The 24,056-nt window shown below is 39.2% G+C and overlaps 1 protein-coding gene across 8 annotated transcripts in view; it reads left to right on the forward strand.

Annotated features, from left to right (window-relative positions):
• Window positions 1–21,722, forward strand: part of R3HCC1L (R3H domain and coiled-coil containing 1 like) — a 71,165-nt gene extending 49,443 nt beyond the window's left edge. For all 8 annotated transcript variants that reach the window (XM_059661004.1, XM_059661006.1, XM_059661010.1 and 5 more), the window contains 5 exons: window positions 6,030–6,205; window positions 11,824–11,894; window positions 12,571–12,666; window positions 13,145–13,285; window positions 20,945–21,722. In XM_059661004.1, coding sequence (XP_059516987.1) covers window positions 6,030–6,205; window positions 11,824–11,894; window positions 12,571–12,666; window positions 13,145–13,285; window positions 20,945–21,012 — 552 coding nt within the window. In that variant the 3' untranslated portion in view covers window positions 21,013–21,722. The remainder of the gene's footprint in view (window positions 1–6,029; window positions 6,206–11,823; window positions 11,895–12,570; window positions 12,667–13,144; window positions 13,286–20,944) is intronic.
• Window positions 21,723–24,056: the final 2,334 nt, after the last annotated feature.

The following is a 24,056-nucleotide window of genomic DNA, read 5'->3' on the forward strand; positions in this document are numbered from 1 at the left end:
CAACATTTAAATTAACATAAATACAAACTACTCCCCTTTCATTCCTTATAGTGGTGAGTTCACATAACCTTTACCTGAAATGAAAAAAATTATTTCCCTATAAAATCCCCAATTTCATAAATGAGGAAATTGAAGTTTAGTGATCATACCTTTAGTAAAGGGAGAATCAGGATTACAGTCTAATTCTATCTTACTCCAATATTTATATTCTTTTTACCAGACCACTTCCTCACCTATAAAATAGTGTTTTGTTTGAGTGATTCCAAAGAGCCTTTTAAATACTGATGAGTCTTTTGTTTCTGAGAGTTAAACCAGAAGTACAGAAAAATAATCGCATGCATGTGAAAGAGACACATGATACTGAAAAGGTCAGCCCATTGGACAGAATTGACTTTCCAATACCAAGCAGTTTCTTCTCACTCTTAGAATGTGTTTGCATGCACACTTACCTATACACAGTTAGCACTTCTTATGGTCAAATCAGCAAACACTATCTTAAACATTCCTTAGGAAGAAATATAGAGCAGAAAGTACCTATGAATGGGCATTCATGAACCCCTTGAAATTGCATGAAGTTTTTATAGGTGTAGTTTTTCATAGCTTTCATCAGATTCTCAAAGACAATGGTCCCCATAATATGGTCCCTGGACCAACAGCATGAGCATCACTTGGAACATTGTTAGAAATATAAACTCTTTAGCCCATCAAGTGATTCTGATGCACATAAAATGAGAACCACTGCTCAAAGGTAATACAGAAACTTAAATGTATTTCAGAAAGTGAGTGTGGTAACTAGAAATTACTGTTAGCCCATAATTAGGAAAAACAACTGTTCAGAGATTTTAGAATCAAATTGGATTCAGAAATACCAATAATGGGGGAGTTTGGGGGAATATAGAGAAGTTATTAAGGATCCACGCATTGGAAGATGGTCTGAGAAAGGAAGCAGCATTCATAGGAGTTGGGAAAGGGAATACCTGAGTGGGTAGAGAAGATAGGTAGGTACACATAGAGAAAGGACAGCTTCCTACAAAAGAAGGTCATGGCACACACAGCCTTTAACACATGGTAGAACTTGTTAAATATTCACTGAATGGATGTAGGCTATAGGGGAGAATTAGAGATCTCTTCCTTTTTAAGGTAGCCTCCAGATGCTTTCAAAACACAATTGATGCCCGGCTGGTGTAGTTCAGTGGTTGAGCGTCAACCTATGAACCAGGAGGTCATGGGTTCGATTCCCAGTCAGGGCACATGCCTGAGTTGTGGGCTCGATCCCCAGTGGGAGGGGATGCTGGAGGCAGCCAAACAATGATTCTCTCTCATCATTAATGTTTCTATCTCTCCTCTCTTCCTCTCTGAAATCAATTAAACAAACAACATAATTGCTGCTAGAATTTGGATTCTGTATAGTAGCTTAGGGATATGGTTTTGTATCCAGGGGGCAGGGCAGTCAGATGGGTAACTGTTTTTCAGGTCTTAACACTGTTTAGAATAGGTGCAAAAGAATGTAGGTAACTACTTAATATTTTGAGGAGCATAGTACTATAGCCAGAGAGGACACTAGCATGTCCTAAAGCTGGGAATGGCAGGAAAATGGAGTATGTAGTGTTTTAAGCCAAACAGCCAGTGCCTGGGTGTTGTGTTTGGATATCTTCTGAGGTGCTTGATAGGAAGTGGATCTATGTTGAGGGATGAGGATGGATGAGAACAAAAAACGAGATGGAGAGATGGATTGAGAATGTTGAAGCAGATATAACTTTAAACTTTGGTGTGCTTTGGGTTTTAGAAGATGTAATAATAATGTTATTAAAAGATGTCAAATCCAATAACATTAATAGTCCTTTGGCTACTATTACACTTAATTTATTATTTGTATTACTCCAAACATACTTTATTAAAGGTTAAACCAGAATGTCTCCCTACCTTGAAAACTTTCCAACCAAAGATGTTTGGCTCTTTTCCCAGCTGGCCTGTTTCTTTGTTGACAATGGCTAGACATATGGAGGTTTTTTCTTTTTCTTTTTCTTTTTTTTAAAATATATTTTATTGATTTTTTTATAGAGAAGAAGGGAGAGGGATAGAAAGTCAGAAACATCAATGAGAGAGATCGATCAGCTGCCTCCTGCATGCCCCCCAGTGGGGACGTGCCCGCAACCAAGGTACATGCTCCTGACCGGAATCGAACCCGGAACCCCTGAGTCCGCAGGCCGACGCTCTATCCACTGAGCCAAACCGGTTTGGCCGGAGGTTTTTTCTAATACTTCTAATAGGCAGGAATGTATGCTGTACAGTAGGGTGTGGCAGCCATTGGCATGTGAAGCAGTTTCCTGTGATGTTTGAACCTCTAAAATTGCCTGAGGAGCATAGAGAGCATAGCTAGGCCATTATTGAGCTCCCAGAATTGCAACTCTTGATGAGTCTCTGTAGATCACACTTAATCTTCTAAAGCCATGGTATGGGATGCCCAGAGACTTAAGTTGATAATTTATATAGAAAAGGATATTGGCATGACCTCTTTTAACCTTCTGAATGTTGGTACAAGAACAAAGGAATTATTACTGTCTAAATAAAACTTCCTTAGCTTTTGTGCCTCTCTCTACTGATCGGCAAACTTATTGGTAGGAGGGTTAATATCTTTTGTTATTAGTTCCAGCTCATGTTAACAGACATATATTTGATTTTTTTTTTTTTAAGCCTCACGGGGGAGTGAAGATATTTTTTCTATTGATGTTTATGGAGAGTGGAAGAGGGGGAGAGAGAGAGAGGAGAAAGAAAAACATCGATGTTAGAGAGACAAATCAATTGGTTGCCTCCTGCACATGCCCTGATGGGGGGTGGGGATTGAACTTGCAACCCAGGTGTGTGTCCTTGACCAGGAACTTAACTTGTAGGTTTTATATTTATTGTTCCATGAAATACAGACTAAGAATTGTATGTTTTGCTATTATTAACACTGCTATTTAATCAGTCCCAGAAGCCAAAATGCTTAATAGTTAGCTTAAAAATGGGATATAATTATACAAATTCAATTTTGCGGATTAGGTTACAGCAAAGGACCTTAATCATATTTTCTTGCCAGATCACCCTCTTTTCCTTTCTCTTTCTAATCAGTTCTTAGTATTTATATTTCGGAGGTATTTTTATAGTCATGCATTGTTTACCTTTCACAATGCATTATTTAGCCCCAGTTTGTAAATGCATGGACATGCAGTGCTTTGTTTTGTTTGTTTTTTTTGCAAAGTAGCTCTGAAAGTCAACGCCAGAAATCCAAAAATGAAATGAAGGAAACAATTCTAATAGGATAAAAAATATTTAGAATTAAAATTAACAAAAGACATACAAAACTTGTACTTTGAAAATTGCAAAATGTTGGAAGAAATTAAAGAAGACCTAAATAATGGAAAGACATCACATGTTCATCTCTGATTAATAAAATTAAGATACTTCCCAAATTCAAATGGAAATGCAAGGGACTCAGGATAACCAAAGTGATTTTGAAACAGAGGAACAAAGTAGAAAGACTCAAACTTCCTGATTTCATAGCTATTATAATAAAACTACAGTAATCAAGGCAGTGTGGCACCTGGTATAAGTGTAGACTTGCAAGTGATTTAAGACTCCCCTTGTTTCTGGGGCTCTGAGTGATTAAACTGATATACCAGCCCACTCTAGGCTTTTAAGACTTTGTTAAAAGTTTAGCTGATAATCTTCTTGCTCACTTGTGTGGTGGCCGCTTCTTCCCATGATAGGTCAAAGGCAAACGGTTTATATGTTCTGTTTCTCTTTGGAGGGACTTGTCTTTCTGTGGACTTTAGTTTTCTTGGTTGTCTTGGATTCTCAACTGTTTGTTGAGCAAATTCAAGAAACGTTATGATTTTATAGATCAGCTGCTCTTATTGGTATGGTGGTAAGAATACTCTCTTTGTACTTTCTGCATCCTAAAAGTGGAAAAAGCCCTGGCTGGTTTGGTCAGTGGTTAGAGTGTTGACCAGAGGAACAAAGGTTGTGGGTTCAAATCCTAGTCAAGAGCACCTACTTCAGTTGCAGGTTCATCCCTGCCCCGGGCAGGGTGTGTGCAGGAGGCAACCAATTGATATGCCTCTCTCACATGGTTCTTTCTCTTTCTCCTCCTCCCTCCCTTTGTCCTCTCCTCCTCCCTCTTTTTCTCACTCCTTCCTCCCTCACTCCTACTCTCTCTAAAATTCAATGGAAAAAATATCCTCAGGTGAGGATTAAAAAAAAAAAAAAAGTGGGAATAGCTTGGCCTGTAATAGATTCAGCACTCAGTTAAATTTTGTTTAAAGAAGGTTGAATTCATTGAATATTTAGGTGCCATATAGTATGCTAAGCACTTACTGCATCATTTCATTTAATCCACACAGCTGTCTATGAGGTATAAATATTACTATTATTCCCATTTTTTAAGATGTAAAACTGAAGCCTAGTGGAGAAACGGAACTAGAGGCACTTCATTTTTTGTTGGTTTTACTTAAATCACCTTTCCCCTTTCCTCCCTCCTCAATAGAATTCTTGAATCCATTTTTTACTTCTCCAAGGAAAGGAAATACAGTCCTGGCATTGCAAACTCTCATTTCCTCATTTGATGGGAAAAGGGGCATGGTATAATAGAGGAAAAGCTTGAAGGCATCTAGTTGGGCTTTTAATTAACAAGAAGACACTCTGAAGGTTTTGGATGGTCAGTATTAGCATCTAGGTTCTGTAACAAGTGAATGACAAAATGGCTTTGTTGCCACTTTCCACTTTTCCCTTTCCCTTCTGTTTCTAGTGTAAAATAGTTAATAGCCTTTAGTTTTTTTCATAGGATAGTAGAATTTTAAGGTTGTTGGGTGTTTGTTTCTTAGAAAAAGAAAATAGCCAAATTTAGTACGTACATATATATGGGAACTTCGCATATATGAGAGAGAGACCCTAAATGCATGAGAGGTTCCTAGAATGTTTAAATATTTTTATTACTATTAATTTCTTTACTAACCTGCTATGTGGCAATTATTTAAGGTAGTTCTCATTCTAGGGACTTTAATTGTAATTACTTGAACCAATTAAATTTGCCTTAACAAATTCCTTTGTAAGCTAAGTTCAACAAAAGGTGGACTAACAAAGTGTTTTTATTCTTAAGTTTTTGTTTTTGTTCACTTCCAAAAGAAAAACTATGAGATGAGTCTGATCAGTAAGCTCAAATAATACAAACATTATTAATTGATCTCTTCAGTTATTTTCTGAAATTCATTTCCCACGATGTGCCATTTGTAACTCACCACATTAATCATTCCACATTTTCTCACACAGTAGTTGATAGACGCAAGTTAAGTTTCATGCATTGCCTGTCTTTGCTAGAAATTCAATACCTTTTCAAGTATTTCACATGTATTATATAAACTGGGTGATAGAACCCTGGGCATTGTATTTATGAACAGCATTAATACAGAGACAATGTTAAAAGTTAAATAATAGGAACATGGAGACTAGGAGGAAGATTGTTTGGGGAGAACCCTATATAATAAAACCCTAATATGCAAATTGACTGAATGGTGGAACAACTGGCAGAATGACCGGTCACTATGATGCCCACTGACCACCAGGGGGCAGATGCTCAATGCAAGGAGCTACCCACTGGTGGTCAGTGCACTCCCACAGGGGGAGCGCTGCTCAGCCAGAAGCCAGGCTCACAGCTGGCGAGCACAGTGGCAGTGGCGGGTGCCTCTCCCAGCTCCACGGCAGCGCTAAGGAACAGCAAGCTGAGCAGTAAGGAGCAGTGAGCAGGTGGGCAGTAAGGAGCGAGGGATCCCTGACTGCCGCTGGGGGGATGGGGCCTAAGCCGGCAGGTGGACATCCCCTGAGGGGTCATGGACTGCAAGAAGGTGCAGGTCGGGCTGAGGGACACACACACACACACACACACACACACACACACACACACGCACGAATTTTGTGCACCGGGCCTCTAGTACTAGTATTATATAATGCTCTGGCTTGATGTGACAGTCACTAATATGCTTCTTCTTTTTTAGTTATCAGGGAATATGAAGAATACAAAAAGCATCCAGGAACCTAGATTTGATTATTATAACAGTGAAGTTCCTGATATTGACCTCAGTGATTGTGAATTCCCACATGTCATTGAAATTTATGACTTCCCTCAAGAATTTCGTACTGAAGACCTCCTACGGGTTTTCTGCAGTTATCAGTAAGTATTGCAAATGGTTGGGGATGTTAGGGAAAGTGGGATGAAGTTTTCTTTAAAATGTCTTCTGAAAAATTATCTCATGTTTTCATATTCCCTGTTGTTAACTTTAGCATCAAGTTTACTTATTGTCTTTTCCAAGTCCGTTGGAAATGTTGTGTATTAAACCACTCTTCTGCTAAATCCTTACAAATGCTAAATAGTCTTTCTAGACAATTTTTAGCAGTTAGGAAGACCAGTATTAATGATGACTTTTAAATCTGTCTTCATAGTGTATTTAGTTCATTTTATGTTGTAATTATTGATATACTCTTGAATAAGGTAGAGGTTAGGAGTGCAGACCAACCCACACAGTCAGAAATCCACATATAACTTTTGACTCTCCAAAAACTTAACTATTGAGCCTACTGTTAACTGGAAGCCTTATTGATAACATAAGCAGTTGATTGACACTTATTTTGCATGTTATAAGTATATGTACAGTATTTTCACAAGAAAGTAAGCTAGAGAAAAGAAATGTTACTAAGAAAATCTAAGACAAAGACAGTACATCCTATATAATAAAGAGGTAATATGCAAATTGATCATCACTTCAACACACAAGATGGCCACCCCCATGTGGTCAAAGATGGCCAGCAGGGGAGGGCAGCTGTGGGTGATGAGGCCTGCAGGGGAGGGCAGTTAGGGGTGACTGGGCCAGAAGAGGAGGGCAGTTGGGGGCGACCAGTTCTGAAGGGGAGGACAGTTGTGGGGAACCAGGCCTGCAGGGGAGGGCAGTTGCGGGGAACCGACCTGCAGGGGAGGGCAGTTGGGGGCAACCAGACCTGAAGAGGAGGGCAGTTGGGGGGACCAGTCCTGCAGGGGAGGGCAGTTGGGGAGAAACAGGATGGCAAGGGAGGGCAGTTAGGGGTGACTGGGCCAGCAGTGGAGGGCAGTTGGGGCCGACCAGGCCTACAGGGGAGGACAGTTAGGGGCAATTGGGCTGGCAGGGGAGCAGGTAGGTGTCGATCAGGCTGGCAAGGGAGTGGTTAGGGGGTGACCAGGCTGTCAGGCAGAAGCAGTTAGGGGCAATCAGGCAGGCAGGCGAGTGGTTGGGAGCCAGCAGTCCCGGATTGTGAGAGGGGTCCCAGATTGGAGAGGGTGCAGGCTGGGCTGAGGGACACACACCCCTCCATGCACGAATTTCGTGCAGCAGGCCTCTAGTTTATAATACTGTACTATATCTATTGATACTATAGGTTTTAAGAAATTCAAACATAAATATTAATAAATTCACGTGCAAGTTCAAAACCATCCATGTTCAAGGGTTAACTGTATTTGGATGTATGCCTGACATCCTTTTTTGTATGTTTACTTGTTCCATCTTTTTCTCCTCTTTCTTGCCTTCTTTTGGATGGATGAGGTATTTTTTTCATTCTATTTTTGGGGGAAATGATGCTCTCTTTCTATTCTTTGGTGGTTACTTTAGAAATTACAAAATGCATGTTTATCAGTGGCTAAAGTTAATATTTTCACACTCTTCCCAAACACTGTAAGAGCTTTTAGCTTCATTCCCCAATTCCATTCTTCACTTCATCTCCACCCCATTTTATATGCTACTAGAGGCCCAGTGCACGGATTTGTGCACCGGTGGGGTCTTTTTGCCTGGCCTGTGGGGATTGGGTCAAAACCAGCTCCCTGACACCCCCCAAGGGGTCCTGAGTCATGAGAGGGCGCAGGCCAGGCTGAGGGGACCCCACCAGTGCATGAATCCATGCACTGGGCCTCTAGTATGCATATAAGATCTTTGGTTAATCTCTTCCCACCCTCCCCTCTCTCCCCTTCCCTCTGAGATACATTGGTATGTTCCATGTTTCCATGCCTGTGGTTTCAGCTCCTATATTGAGCATATGCCCCCTGGTGGTCAGTGTGTGTCATGGCTACCGGTCGGCTGGTTGGCCAGTTGCTTAGGCTTTTATATACATAGATTATGATTGAGCATTGTGATTCTTTTTATTTATTTGTTATTTTTTTTAAAAAATATATTGATTTTTTACAGAGAGGAAGGGAGAGAGTTAGAAACATCAATGAGAGAGAAACATCGATCAGCTGCCTCCTGCACAACCCCTACTGGGGATGTGCCGGCAACCAAGTTACATGCCCTTGCCCGGAATCGAACCTGGAACCCTTCAGTCCACAGGCCGATGCTCTATCCACTGAGCCAAACCAGTTAGGGCAGCATTGTGATTCTTTTTAAATTTTTTCTTTTAAACTTTATTTGATGTTACTGTTTTATATATTCAGCATTCAGATTTACCCATTTTCTGTGTTCCTCATTTATATCTTCTTGCATCTCATACCTACCATCTGAAATCTTTTTCTTTATGTAAGTGTGGGACAATATTGAGCATTTACTTTAATGATAGTCTGCTGGTAAGAAAGTCATGTTTTTTTTAAATGGCTTTATTTCAATTTCATTCTTGAAAGACGTTTTTGCAGGATATAGAATTATAGATTGGTAGTTACTTTTCTCTCAGAAACTTGAAGTTATTATTTTACTGTTTCCTGGCATTCCTTGTGGAGGATGAGAAGTCATCTCAAAGTCTAGCAACTGTTGCTTCTGAATGTAATTTTTTTTCTCCTTTGGATGCTGTTAAGCCTTTCTCTTTGTTTTTGGTGTTCTGAATTTTCAATATGAGGCTTTGTGTTTCTTTTTATTTATTCATTCTGAGATTATTTGGGCTTCTTAAATCAGTGAATTAATGTTTTTTATTGGCTTTGGAGAGTACCTCACACATTATCTCTTCAAAGATTGCCTCTGCCAGTTTCTCTCTCTTCGGCCTTCTCTAGGATGCCAATCAAATGTATATTAGACCCCTCACTTGATTCTCATGTTAACTGTCATATTTTTTATTTTTTTCTGTTTCATTCTGAGTAATTTCTTTAGCTCTAGTTTCCAGTTCACTGATTTTTTCTTCAGCTGTTTAATTTGCTGTTAAATCTGTCCATTGAATTTTTAAATTTCATTTTATGTTTCTAATTTTTCAAAGTTCTCTGTCTTCTTCAAATAAGCATAGTCAGTTTTTAGTTTCTTGTTTTCTCTAAGTATTTTCAAAATTTAAAAAATTTCTTCAAGTATATTAAACATAGACTGTATATAGTTTATATCTGGTAACTACTTTACCTGAAGTCTTTTTTAATTCTATTTCATCAAATTTTCGCTCATAGTGCCTTGCTTTTTAGTTCCAAGATTGCAGATTTAGTTCCAAGAGCTCTCCATTTTCTTTACAATTTTATTTATGGAAATTGATGCCTCCAATAAAAGAAGAGGATTTCTCCTGAAAGGATTTGTGTTTTTTCTACCAAGCACCAAGGGCACTAACAGTTCAGGAACACTGTAAATTAAATTATTGATTTGAGGTTATTCTGACCACTCAGTTAGAAAGTCAAGTGGAGAATGATAAAAAATGATTGTTACATGTTTCAACTAGTTTAACAACACTTATAAGTGTCCATTCACTTGACAGTCTTTGATGTAGTGCCAAGGCCTTTTTTTTTTTTTTTAAATTTATTTGTCTATTGGTAAAATACTTTTTGTATATTAGCATCATATTATTCCAGTTTCATTTCTTTTAAGTGGAGTAAGAACTTTAACATACTTTCAGAATCATCTGAGTGCATATTGCTTATAGGGTTAAATGTTTCCTCTGTCTTTTATGCTGTTTTGCCCAAACAGTGGTTAGTAGTTTCTTAGGATTTTTAGTGACTTCACCTTTCTCTGGTCTTCCAATGCATTCAACTAAGTTTTTATAGACAGTTAAGACCCAATATCCAGAGCCTATTCCATATAAAACGTATAATAGATTTTAAAAAGCGGTCAAGATTAAATCACAAATTAGAACTACCTTAGATTGTCATTAATAATGATGACTTTTAAAACCAAGGATCAGTTTTGATGTCTGAACTTGGACGATTTGTTAATTCTAATGAGTTATTAACTTCCCTTTGATTTGTTTCTTTTTAATCTTACCTGTAAGACCTTTTTTCTTATCAAATCTAAAAACATCCTCGAAAGAGAGGTATTTTAAAGGATTATAAATTCTAAAGTCTAAAAGGTTCTCCAGAATACATCTAGATCTTTTTGTATCCTTTTGTAAACTATCTTATGATATATATTTTTACTATTGAATTTTTTCACAGTCTCCAACCCCTGTGGTCACTTTACGCTATGGTTAAACTTATCCTTACATTTAGGAAATTTTCTAACTAACCATCAAAGTTTCCTTTATTCTATTTCCCTTAAACGAATTTTTTTATCAAAGGAATTTTTTTTCTTCATTTGTTTTTAAAGAGGGAAAATATTTTAGCAGTTGACTTTTTTTCTTTATAGTACTTTATAAAAATAGAAAAGGTCATGATCTGTAATAATGCCCGTGAGTCAGATACTACAGGCAGCTTTGTGTTTTAATCATTAATCACCATCTTCATTAATATTAATAATTTTTATGAATATTGCTATTAATAATAAAAAATAATGATTGCCATTCATTTACTAAATACCCCCTGAGTGCTCAATACAATGTGCTCTTTGCCTTGTCATGGATGATCTTATTTCCATTTTTACAACTCTGTGAGGAAGTACCATGCCTATTTCTACAGATGAGGAGACCTAGCTTCAAGAGAGGTTAAACTCAGGATGGATAGCAGAACCTGATTCCATTTATATCTGAGGCTTAAACACTGTGCTCTTTCCACAGTACTATATTGAGACCATGAGCAGTTTTAAGCTCCTAGCTCAGTAGTTCTCAACCTTGGCTGCACATTAGAATCACCTGGGAATCTTTTTAAAATCCTGATTTCTGGGCTTCACCCTCTGGAAATTCTGTTTCTTTGTTATGGGGTGAGGCCACAACATTAGTAACAAAGAAATAGAATTTCCGGAGGATGAGGCCCAGAAATCAGGATTTTAAAAAGATTCCCAGGTGATTCTAATGTGCAGCCAAGGTTGAGAACCACTGTCCCAGCTAAAAAAAAAAAAAAATAGCTGTCATGCCATCATCCTGATAGTCCTTGTGTTAACTATATAACTGTGCTCCAAAATAAAGGTGTTTTTTAGACTAGGGCAGGCAGGCTTTCTGATAACAGTTGTACTTTCTCTCCATTACTTGATTTTTTTTTTTTTGAATGATTTGTCTCTCTGTTTCTCTCTCCGTCTCTGTCCGAAGCCTACATATGCATTAAATCCAGGTGACCTTCCCTGCCTTCCGCCTCCTCTCTTATTCTTCTAACCCTCCTTTGCTTCCCCTTCCTACCTCTTCTTGTTCTGTGCTCTTAAGAACATCTCTTATAAACTAGTGTGTTAAGTACTTTACCTCCCTAAGGGACTTGTGAGGATTAATTAGTTGATGCCTATAAAATAACTGAGAATGTAAAATACTCCCAGGTAGTTCTTTATAATGGTATTATTGCTTTTAAAATTCAGAGGCTTCTATCCTCCAAGCTGTTTTTGTTTCATTATCCCCATTCCACCAATGTGCTGTTGAGTGTTTCTCTCTCATCCTGATATGCTTTATGAGACTCTATTTGAAAGATGTTTCATAAAGTAAATTTTATGAATTAAAAATTGTGTTTTTTTGTTGCAGGAAGAAAGGATTTGATATTAAATGGGTGGATGACACACATGCCCTAGGAGTATTCTCCAGTCCAATTACAGGTATTTACTCAATGGATTTCAGTGTTATTTTTTTATTGTCTATTTTTTATTGTCTATTGTCTACTTGTCCTAAGTTCCCTTTTATTTCAGCCAATCGGCATTTTATTCAGCCAGTATAGGGTATTTGGCAGATACAGGTTTTTGAGGCATGGTATTTTGGTACTCATGTGCTTCTCTTCTCCCTTTTCACCTTAATCCAATGGTTTAGAGAAATAGGCAGCTTCTTTCAAGGTTATTTGGTGCATAATTGTTTGTTTCAATAGTACATAAACAGATTATAGGTAGATATTTAAGAAGCCTGTGTGACTAAATCTTATAATATTTAAGATTTTTCCCCCCAGACAAATGAATTTGCAGTAGCCCTTTAACCAGCTATATAGACAATATGCAAACCAATGGGCATGGCTCTATTTCAGTAAAACTTTATTTACAAAAGTCAGGTGATTGGCTGAACTTGATTACAGAGCCATAGTTTGTTGATCTCTGGTCTAAAATAACCACCGCCAGGTTGTTCCTGACAGACTTTCTAGAGCTTACCGTCTCCTTTGCTTGCCATGAAAGAAAAAATAAAAAGCACATAAAATCTAGGGGATACTTTTTAAGAGCTAGTCTTAATTTTCATTTGCATCGCTCTTTTTCATGTCCTCTGCCTCCTTGTATTTCTTTCTCTTTGCAGCTCGTGATGCTCTGGGTAGTAAACACACCATGGTGAAGATCCGGCCCTTGTCACAGGCCACAAGAGCAGCCAAGGCCAAAGCTAGAGCTTATGCTGGTGAGCCTAATGCCAGGTGTTTTTCTTGTTAATCGTAGTTTACTGTTGTTTCAGCACTTGCACAGCATCCAGAGTAGTAAAGACATATGACTTTCATTTTTAATGTTAAAAGACGTATGTTTTTAAAGAAAGTATAATATAGAAAAGGCTGTGTAGTAAATGTGGCATCTTAGCAGCCACTTGGAGAGAATGGGTGCTAACTGTAAGCAATGCAGCAGTCATTTTCTAATGACATCCTTATATAGTTTACCTCTGTGTTTAGTTGTTTGATAGAGTCACTGTAAGAAATTGTGTTAATATAGATAAAGAAGCCAGGGTTGTTTGTGCTTTGCCATGTTAATTTCCTCTGATCATCTATCAGGCTCGAATTAATTACTGCTGATGCAGCCCTTGTTAGTCTATTTTGTCTGTTAATTACTGAGTTAATTCACTTGGAGCTAGAGTGCTTTCTCTTCCTTACTTTCTTTCTCTCATTCAGAGTTCCTCCAGCCAGCAAAGGAGCGTCCTGAGACTTCTGCAGCCCTAGCTAGAAGGCTAGTCATCAATGCCCTTGGGGTTCGAAGTAAGCAGAGCAAAACTGAACGGGAAGCAGAGCTCAAGAAACTGCAAGAAGCCCGAGGTGAGTTGAAGGGATGGTGTTCTTCTCTAGTCCCTTTAGAGCAGTGGTTCTCAACCTTCCTAATGCCACGACCCTTTAATACAGTTCCTCATGTTGTGGTGACCCCCAACCATAAAATGATTTTCATTGCTACTTCATAACTGTAATTTTGCTACTGTTATGAATCGTAATGTAAATATCTGATATGCAGGATGTATTTTCATTGTTACAAATTGAACATAATTAAAGCATAGTGATTAATCACAAAACAGTATGTAATTATATAGGTGTTTTCTGATGGTTTTAGGCGACCCCTGTGAAAGGGTCGTTCGACCCCTAAAGGGGTCTCGACCCACAGGTTGAGAACCGCTGCTTTAGAGCTAACTATATTGCATGCGTTAAAAAAAAAAAAATGAAGCTCATTTTTTTTGGTAATTTTCATTTCCTAGAAGCCTCCCAAGTATATTGAAATTGCCTGCCTATTCCACACACCAAGGCATCATAATCCATTTACTTACTATTGTTTTCCAAGATAGGTTTGGTCTTCTCAGCTCATCCATGGCTTTTTCTATAGTTCTTGCTCCAAAGGCTGAGAAAAATTTTTTGTGTGCAAACATATGGTCTTCTAGGTAGAAAACAGTATTTGCTGTGGTTTTACTGGGCCATGATGGTCATGCTATTATCAAATGGTTGAGATCTTACATAGAAGACAAATTAAGAAAAAGCCAGCCACTGGCATTGATGATGATAACTGTAGGAGTTATTTTTTTTCTTAAAGACAGTCCTGAGTGGCTCCATTAGAGTACATCTAGATTAACCTAGCTTTGATTATTTTTCAGTACAAGAGTTCTCAGAAAATATTTCAACTGATTCACAAGCAGTATTTTTCTTTACCTGTAAGTTTTGAGTTTAAAATCTCTCTTCCCATTGTAGGCTATTGACTTGTCTGTAAAGGTTTGGGATTCTGGCTTTGTACTTAAGTACTTTTTATCAACCTTCAGGCTTTAGACATTCTTATTGCCTTAGCCCATGATCTGTGGAATCTGTGAAGGCAATTTATTCTGAAAATACCACTTACTGAAAGTAACTTCATTTTTTCATTAAACGAATTGAAGTTTCAAACTCTTTGTTTATTGCCAGTCTAACAAGGCCATTAATACTTCCTGTCCACTCGCGTTGGTGATAGCAGGGAGCTTACAGACTCTCGGCTGCACTGGCCAGATAACCAGTGACAGAGTGTGTCATGGCAGGTGCTAGAGTTTTCAGAGTATAACCCAACTAATTTTTGAAACTTTAATGATTATAATGAGGCAGTTTTTATTTTCCCAATGCATGGTTTACTCAAAGGCCTCATAGAAAATAGAAATAGGGTAGGATTCATCTGCTTTTTATAGATGGCAATTACATAATTAGGTTAAAGGAGAATGTGCCATGTCCTTAACCCTTTATTACTTGGTTATCTTAGAAGAAAGTGATTTCTCTATGATAACCACAATTATCAGAAGATCAATAGAGGGTAATAACAGTAATATCTATAGAAAGAGATATGACTTATTTTTTTTCAGTATATCATGCTTTTCTGTGTATCTGTACCAATACTGCAGCAGCAGTTATCCATGGATGTCATCTGAGTATTCCCTGTACTCTCTAGGCACATCAGCATGCAGCTCCACTTGAAGTATTTGTTTTAAGTACTCAGCTATACAAAGGACATTTTAGTGATGTAATTAAAAATGAGACTGTTGGTTAAGTGGGTACCCTGTTACTTTTTAAATGAAGACCTTTAGGTGTGAATAGAGACCCACTGTGATAAGTTCCTATTATCTGTTGGTGCTGAGGCTGTACAAATTATAGAGGACTCTTCCTTTATTATGCTTCAGAGTTTTCCCATTCTTCATATCTGAGAAAATACATATGGAAAAATCCTGATTTACCTCTTTCTGGCTTCTTTATATACCTGATATTGAGCAGCTTCTCTTTTACCTGTCTACATGTACCCCAAGGCTTCTCACTTAGCAAATTATTCTCTGTGGAAATTAAAAGTACTGTTTAGGTGTTAAGAACAGATATTTTTGTTCCAGACTTACTTCCACCAGGGGAGGAGGAATCAGTATAGCATAGTGGATAATATAGACTCTGGCATCAGATGACCTGGGTCTACATCTTAGCTCTCTGTTTATTGGCTGTGTGATCTTGGGCAAATTAGTTACTCTCTGTTTCCTCATCCATAAAATGGAAATCAAGTGAGAAAAACATGAAAGATACTTAGTCATCTTAAAAAACCATAGGAATACTCTCCTTTCTGTTTCTGTAGGCCTGTAACTAGTATGTGACAAATGTTAGCTGCTCCTGTTTTTATGAATACTAGTAAATATTATATGGTGAGTCCAGTGCAGATTCCAGGGCATTTTTTTTGTCATTATTCTTTTTATTTTAAATTTTATATAATACTCTACCAATTACATTTGCCAGTTATTGAACACCTGCCCTGTGCAGAGCATTATGATCCATATTTAGGAGAATTAGAGAGTTGATAAGATTTTGTTTCTCTCCTTAAGACTGACAATCTAGTGAAGATACCTGCTTTGAGTAAGGAAGAAAATAGGACCCTGGTATTCTAAGCAGTTGTTTCTCCTCTCTTTAGTTTTGAAGATTTTAAAATGAAAAGCCATGGCAAGGTTTTAGTTGATTAAAAGGATTGGAAGGAAACTTCAGGTAATGTAACATTAAAATAACTGTGATGGATGGCTTTATTTCCAGTTTAGAGATGGCCCAGAGAAGTAACTGGCCTAAGATTACCCAGCTGGTAAATTGAGAGGAGACATTTTAGCCTAGCCCTCTCTAATTAAAATATATGCTCCTTCTGTAATACTTGTAATCCCTCTTAAAGGATTTTGGGGCAATTAAAAATTTTTTTACCAGAAAAAAAAGTACTTAGAAAATTTTAAGGTCTTCAGAAAATAAAATATGACAGGCTTCTTTTTAGTTATCTGTTGCAGTGGTTAGCAGTTTTCACTGTCAGAAAATTTTTCCTTTGGTCTAACAAATCTGTATGATAGTTTAATCCAGATTCCTCTTCTTTCTTCCTTAGTAGAAATAGAGAATGTCTGGATACCATTCTATTCTAACAACCTTTAACTAGAATGATTAAGGGCAGATCATTTAGGAATGTGGTTTAATAGAGTTTTTGCCATTAACTAATTGTGTGGCCATGGGCATGTCTGTGTACCCCAGTTTCCAACAAAGCGACTTACCTAACCATGAAGAATTTTTGAGTACAACATAAGTTAACATGTGTAAAAATGTTCAGAAAGTGCTTTACAAATTCAGGATACTATTATTTATGTGATTCCTGGGAAATTATTCATAATAATAATAATAATAATAATAGAGGCCTAGTGCATGAAATTTGTGCACCGGTAGGGTCCCTAGAGGCTGCTGTCCGGGAACTCCTTTCCTTCCCCCGGCTAGCCCCGCCCCCTGGTCAAACTCCCAGATGACCTCCTGCACAAATTCGTGCCAGGCATGGTGGTGGGAGGGTTCCCGTTGGCCAGCTGGGGGGAAGGGACTGCAGGAGGTTGGCCAGCCAGGGGAAGGATCGCGGGAGCTTAGCTGCTGGCCCCAAGGAGAGAGCCGGCCCTTGACCCCCCCCCGGGAAAAAGGCCACATCCGCCACCACCCACCCCCAATTCCCTGCTGCAGCCCAGGGCCTCAGGAGAGGAGGCAACGGTCACCTTGGTACGGAAGAAATGGACACCGGCCGCCATCGGCGCCCCGCCACCACGCAGTTTCCCGCCTCCCCTCCTCTTCCTTCCCTCTCTGCCGCAGTGGCGGCAGGAGAGGATGGGAGCAAAACAAACCCTTGTGTCAAAGGCGACTTTCAATAGATCACAGTGAGGAAGCTGCTCTGCTATATGTGAAACCCCAGCCCAGAAGCAGGTCTCTACCAATGGTTTAGCACCAGGGGCCAATGGGGGTCTGCTAGCTGAGGGGAGGGGCCACAGGAGTCTGGTTGTGGGAGCGCACTGACCACCAGGGGGCAGCTCCTGTGTTGAGTGTTGCACCCCCTGGTGGTCAGTGTGTGTCATAGCAACTGGACGACCAGTCATTACAGTTGTTAAGTCATAACGGTCGCTTAGGCTTTTATATACACTGAGTAGCCAGATTATTATGACCACCCGACATTTGTAGGCAAGTTAGCTATAATTTCATGCTGAAATTGCTAGAGGGCCAGACCATTATAAATAGGGAAGCAGGTTGTTTACCACAACAGAAGTGATTTTTTTCCCTGAAGATATGGGTAAACAACGCGATTTAACAGCCTTTGAACGTGGGATATATTTGAACGTGAGTGGCCAGATTATTATGACCCATCAGTACTTTGTTGGGCCACATTTTGCCTTCAATACTGCGGTTATTCTTCTTGGCGTTGACTCCATGAGATGTTGAAAGGTGAGGCAAGGAATCTGACACTTGCCTGATGAATAGCACTGTTCAGTTTGGTGAGATTTGATGGTTGTGGAACCAGCTGCCTGATGGCTCTTTTAACTTCGTCCCACAAATGTTCAATTGGATTGAGATCTGGTGATTGTGGGGGCCACCTAAGCAAGGTAAAGTCTCCCTCGTGTTCTTGAAACCACTCCTGCACAATACGAGTACCGTGGCATGGCGCATTGTCTTGTTGGAAGAAGCCATCTCCGTTGGGATACGCCATCAATATGATAGGATGAATTTGATCAGCAACGATACTTAGGTATGTTGTGCTATTCAGACGTTGTTCCACACAAAGGGCCCAAATCATGCCAGGAAAACATGCCTCAAACCATAACACTGCCCCCACCTGCTTGAAGGGTTGTACTCATGCATGTGGGGTGCATGCTTTCATGCTGTCTCTGCCAAATTCTCACTCTGCCATCTGCATGATGCAACTGGAAACGTGATTCATCAGACCACGTGACTTTTTTTCCAATGCTCGACTGTCCAATCCTTGTGTTCCTGTGCGAATTGGAGACGTTTTATCTTTGTAACTGCAGACAACAAAGGTGTTCGAACAGGCCTTCGGCTTCCATATCCCATAAGGTGCAGTGTACGGCTAATTTGCCTGCAAACGTCAGGTGGTCCTAATAATCTGGCCACTCAGTGTATATAGATTTCTGCCTATTTATTTTGCTGGGAAATGAAAGTTTTCTGGGCCAGTTATGTGAGTGCTTTAGGTTAATCATTTCATACTAATTCTTCCATTCTTGCTTAATTCCTTGCTCTTAAGGCTGCTGTTGCTCTTTCTCTCTACTTAGTTTACTTTCTTTAAAGGTTGGAGGTAAAGTTAATAAGCTTTTCTCATACAGTCTATCAGCTATTATCTGCTTTTCTTCCCATTTAATACAGGGACACCATGTTGCTTTATCCTTCTGTCAATATATTTTCACATTTTTTTAATTTTCTTTGTAGATATTTTCAGATATCATAATAGTGGAAAATATGCTGGTTTGAGAATTATGTATGGACCTGGGTTCCAGCGTCAGTTTTTCACTGATAATGCAACCATAGGCAAATCACTTAAACCCCCCTCCAACCTTTCATTTACTTTTTAAAATGAAGAAAATATTTTTGTCTCATTCTAACATATTTTTCTATTCTAATCATGTTCTATACTTCTAAATGTATGTCTCACATTTTTATTATTTCTTTGTGCTTCTCAATTTGTCTCCCTAATCTTACTGGTTATTTCATATGGTTTACAACTAGACTTTCTTCTTTTATTTACATTTGTTAATTGAGATCTACAGTCTTTTATCAGAAAGCATTAGGGCAGGAAATGTTTCAGAATTTTGTAATATTCTAATTTTAGAAAGATATTATGGTTATCTTAATACTTGTTTCATAACACCAAAATCAGACACATTAACACTGATATTTCTGCTGCAGAGTGCATGACTAGTCACCCTAAATGGCATATGTGAAGGCTATAAATAGTCATATCCTTCAGGTTAGATTTATCAGCAAATGAGTTTTGGCCCAGACTTTAAAAACAAAACTTTGTTTTCAGAACTACTTTGATTTTAGAATTGTGGATTCTGAGCCACTCTTCCCATATTGCCTTTCTGAGCTTATTGAAAACTTTTGAGTTCTAGTAATTCACTTTTCTGGGTTCTTTTTCTTAGAATCCAGAACCAGTGTTTGATTGTTTTCTTTCTTTCTTTTTTTTTTAAATATATTTTATTGATTATTACAGAGAGGGAGAGGAATAGAGAGTAAGAAATATTGATGAGAGAGAAACATCGATCAGCTGCCTCCTGCACACACCCTACTGGGGATGTGCCCGCAACCAAGGTACATGCCCTTGACCAGAATCGAACCTGGGACCCTTCACTCCACAGGCCAATGCTCTATCCACTGAGCTACACCGGCCAGGGCTGATTGTTTTCATATAAGGTTGCCTTTGCCTTTAGATACCCTCCTATAACTTTCCTGTTTGTGAGATCAGGACAGTGCCTTCCTAAGAAATGTGCTGTTTCCTAGAGAATCCCAACCCAATTCATAAAGCCAAGTCACAGAGCACTGAATTAACTAGCCTTCCATTTGGAATTTGCTGACCCCCATAATTTTTGCCTCTTGTAACTTTGCTGCTATATCTGGTCATGCCACAAGATGGTGCCCAAATAGCAGCGAATTTCTCTTTCTCACATGTACAAGTGCCAGTCAACTTCCTGACAAAGTTCTTTGCCCTTAAAGTACAGTCAGATATTTTAGTACAGGAATTTTATAAGAAGTTTGGCTGTGAATAGCAAATGTTAACTCTAAACTCACCTTGTTTTCCATAATCCCCCTGGTTTATGACTTGAGAAATCTTTACAGACATTATCTGAAATAATAGCCCTTGGGAAGAAGAATTTAGACTTGTCATCTACATTTTATGGTGTCAAGATAAATGGCAAGCCATGAAATTAGAACTGGTATTATGTCACCTAATGAAGTGCGTGGGCCACTTCATTCATGTGTGGTCTGTATTTTACCCATTTTGGTGAAATTGTTAAATAAAACTAGGGTTTTATGTTAAAAATTAAAGATGGATTGCCCAGATATGTGCATTTTTTGTTTTTAGAAATAGTCCTTAGTTTTCCTCCATGATGTGTGGCCATTTTTCCATTTTGGAATTGTATATTCCAGAAGATTTCTGGTTCCTGAAAGTGCTCTGAAAATACTGAAATTCAGTTTGCCTCTGAAATATTTTTTCTGTAAGATTGTAATAAGATGTAACTAACGCCCAGGGCCTACCACCTCCATTTGAGCAAGAAGTTGGAAGAAGATTATTGAAATATATGGAAAGACCAGTAAACTGGGACTAATGGGCAATTACATGGAAGCACTAACACAGTTGAGAAATAGAATTAAAATAAGTATATTATCAGCAAGACTAGAATCTGGGTCCTACTAGATTTCTGACTTATTCCATATACTTTTTATTTCTATTAGCTCCAGATCTTTCTCTTTCTATTAAATAGTAATAGTAACATTTCCATTTAAGCAAGTACTTGGAAAGTTAAAGATATTAACTATCCAGTTAGAGAAGACCAGGAAATGCAGCTCTCTCTTGATTAGTTTGCTTTGTAATTGGGATTAAGGGAAAGTCACTGGTTATATGACATGCACTGCCACTTTTAACACTGCCCTAATTTACAGAAAGGAAACGGTTGGAAGCCAAGCAACGAGAAGACATCTGGGAAGGCAGAGACCAATCTGCAGCTTGAACATCACTCAATGGAAAGGATAATTCCATGAATTCAGAAAACATTTCCATACTCTTCAGATAAGAAGATCCTTCCAGAGCACTGTGTACATGCAAATGTGCATGTTAATGAAAGAAAGGGATAAAGTGATCAAGACAAGGACTGACTGGTGTAGAAAGAAGATAGACTCCTGTCTCTCTTCAGTTCTTTGGAATCACCTTATTGTGTTGGGCAAAGAAGGGAGCAATCAGCTAGTAAGAAACTTGGAAAATATGACTTCCAGGAGTCCTCTGGACAGGAAAAGTCATGTTAGCATGGGTCACACTTCCAGGATGTTTTAAGCAAATACGAAGCAGAGGATTTAAACCTGTGATGATGGGAGATTTAGGCCCTGCAAAACCAGGGTGGTGTTTAGTACCTCACAGAGCTGAGAACAGCAATATTGGAGGGGAAGGGCGGGAGCAGTGTCTGGTATACTTGGGATTCACAGAATCTACACTTCCAGTTCCAGAACTCCCAAATTGGTGAACTGCAGCAGATGAGGGTATTTGGACTCCAGAGTTCGTACTGAGAAGCTGAGTGCCTGGGGCTTCTCCAGCTGCACAGCAGCCAGGGACATGCCAGCTTCATTCCCCATAGGAAGCCAGTCTTGGGAGCTGTATGCTAGTTCCAGCTTGAGAAGTCTATCATGTTGTAAGAGGGAGACATTAAAGTCCATTTTATGACCTAGATCACTCTGGTATTTGTCAATTTTGTCATTCCCATAAAGAAATTGGTAAGCCGCTCTCCTCATCTTTATCTCTTATAACGCTGTGTGTGGATTCAGTGGATCTCTTGATTTTTTTGTACCCATGATCAGAGAGATGATCATCTCTCTGCCCCAGAGTAGACTATAAACGTGCCTCTCCTGGGATTGGTATGTGGCAGTTCCTTTTCCCTTCTTGCCCTCTGTGCACCCAGACTCCAGCCTCTTGCTTTTCCCCATTTCTGTCAAATCTTAACATCCTGCAGAAAATACCTGGCATGCAGCATGTTCTTGGTATGATCTTCTCAGCCTGTGCCAGAGGCACTTGGCAGGCAGTACCAGACTGTCCATTACAATGAAAAACAGCCAGAATAAAACAAACGCCTCTGGGCAGTGAGAGATTTCCTCCTAAAGGACATGGACAGGTCAGAGCTGTCACCTCAGGCTTTATTCATTTTATATCTGCATTCCCAGTGTTTTGGGAAAGTACTGCCCTGAAGAAATGATAGTGCTAGACCTTAAGATGCTGAGTAGCAAGAAGTAGTGTTTCGTTGTGCTTTTAACTAAGGCATTAGCCTCATTTTTATATGATTTGGTGCCTGTGACAATGATGGATTATTAGCATTGCCTAGAACATGGTGGAGTCGGGCTTTTTTCAAACGTTCCTCAAATGACACTGGCCTTGGGTCTTAGTCCTGACACACTATCCCTGCTTCTGTTCTGGTCTTGGGAGTCCTGTCACAATTTCTCAGCATTGTTTTTTTCCATCTCGGTCCATTCTGAAAGTGTCCCTTGTTTGTGTGTAATGCCTCCAGTTCAGGTTTGGAGGATTAAATCTCCTTGACCCTCTGACCCAGTGCTTAGACCAGTGCCCCTCTCTCTGGCTTGCAGCTGCACAGCTTGTGCTTTGACATCACAGAACAGACTTCTCTAAGGTAGGCCTGTGTAATGGGAAAATGTGGCTGCATTTGAAAGGAAATGCAAGGAATTATAGCCAGGCTTCCTACTGAATGGTATACCTCTGAGGTATAGTTTTGCTCTGTGTTGATTCTTTAGGGCAGAGAGTGACCTTGAGCAGTAAAAAGATGATTGCCACTATCACTTGTCTTTGAGGGGACCTCCCCTTTCTTAAAGTATTTTAGTTTTAAATGGCATTATTAAAAGTAACACTGCCCCATGTTTATTGCCCAGTTTTCTTGTCATAATTTCTAGAAGTTACTTTTGTTTTCTCTCTAATGCTTTATACTAGGTGGCTAGTAGCTTGTGCTTTTTTTTCTTTGTTGCCCCCAGCTAACAACCATCCACCTCTAACTTTCAGATTTATCCTTATAACCAGACCCAGAGAAAGGGCTTATTTTTTTCTTTTTAGCCAATATTGAAAACTATAGAGTGCTGCTGCTTCTACCCTTAGTAGAGAGTGTGTTTTTCATTATCTTTTTCTAGTAGTTGGGATTGATGTATACTGGCTAGAGGTAAGAGGTCCTGCCATGGCCCAGCATGGACTACATTGAGCTTGTCCAGATGGGAATAAAATCTTTGGCTGTATCTAAACCATGCCTTCACAAGCTGAGCTAGCTGGTGAGCACCCTGTAGCTGCCACTGGCTCCTTGTTAGATGTTTGAGAAGACACAATGCACAATGCACTCTGCTATGCATATATGTTGCTTCATGTATGTTGAATGTCTGCATCCAGGATTACTTGGAATTTATAGTAAAAAGGTACCTTCCCCTTGAGTTTGGATATGCTCTGCATAGAGCAAAAGTCTTTGTAGAATAGAAATAATGTAGGCTTCTGAAGTTCCTAGCACTTTAGTTTCTCAGAGACTAAAGGATGCTGAGATGAAAGTCTTCTGACATTTTTGGTTTTGTCTGGAATTTGGTGGTTGGTATTCTGTTAACATTCCTCATCTAGTTATAAGTCATGCCAGCCACCAGTCTTCCCATGCCCTTCCCTTTCAACTCAGGTGTAACAGGACAACCCTTGTATAGCTTTTTCCAAGAATTAAAACTGGCTGCACCTATAAAACATGTGATGTGGGCAGCACGACTGAGACCAGAGCTGGTGGCTGACTGCCTGGCCTACTTTTCTGGCTCTCTTGGAAACTGGATCCAGCCAGAACCTGTGGGTAACCTCCCTGCCTGAATCTAGCCATCAGTCACCGCATGCTCCCCCACTAGCTGCACATTCTTTCACAGACCATTAGCTGCATGTGTGAGTATAATGTTGTTACTGTTTGGGAGATGTTTGCTGGCTCCAACAGGAAATCAGTCCTTCCCTTGTTTACCTAAACTGCTGCGCCAAAATATAATGCTCCCTCTG

This window comes from Myotis daubentonii, chromosome 13 (assembly GCF_963259705.1).
Source record: "Myotis daubentonii chromosome 13, mMyoDau2.1, whole genome shotgun sequence".
Classification (NCBI taxonomy): Eukaryota; Metazoa; Chordata; class Mammalia; order Chiroptera; family Vespertilionidae; genus Myotis; species Myotis daubentonii.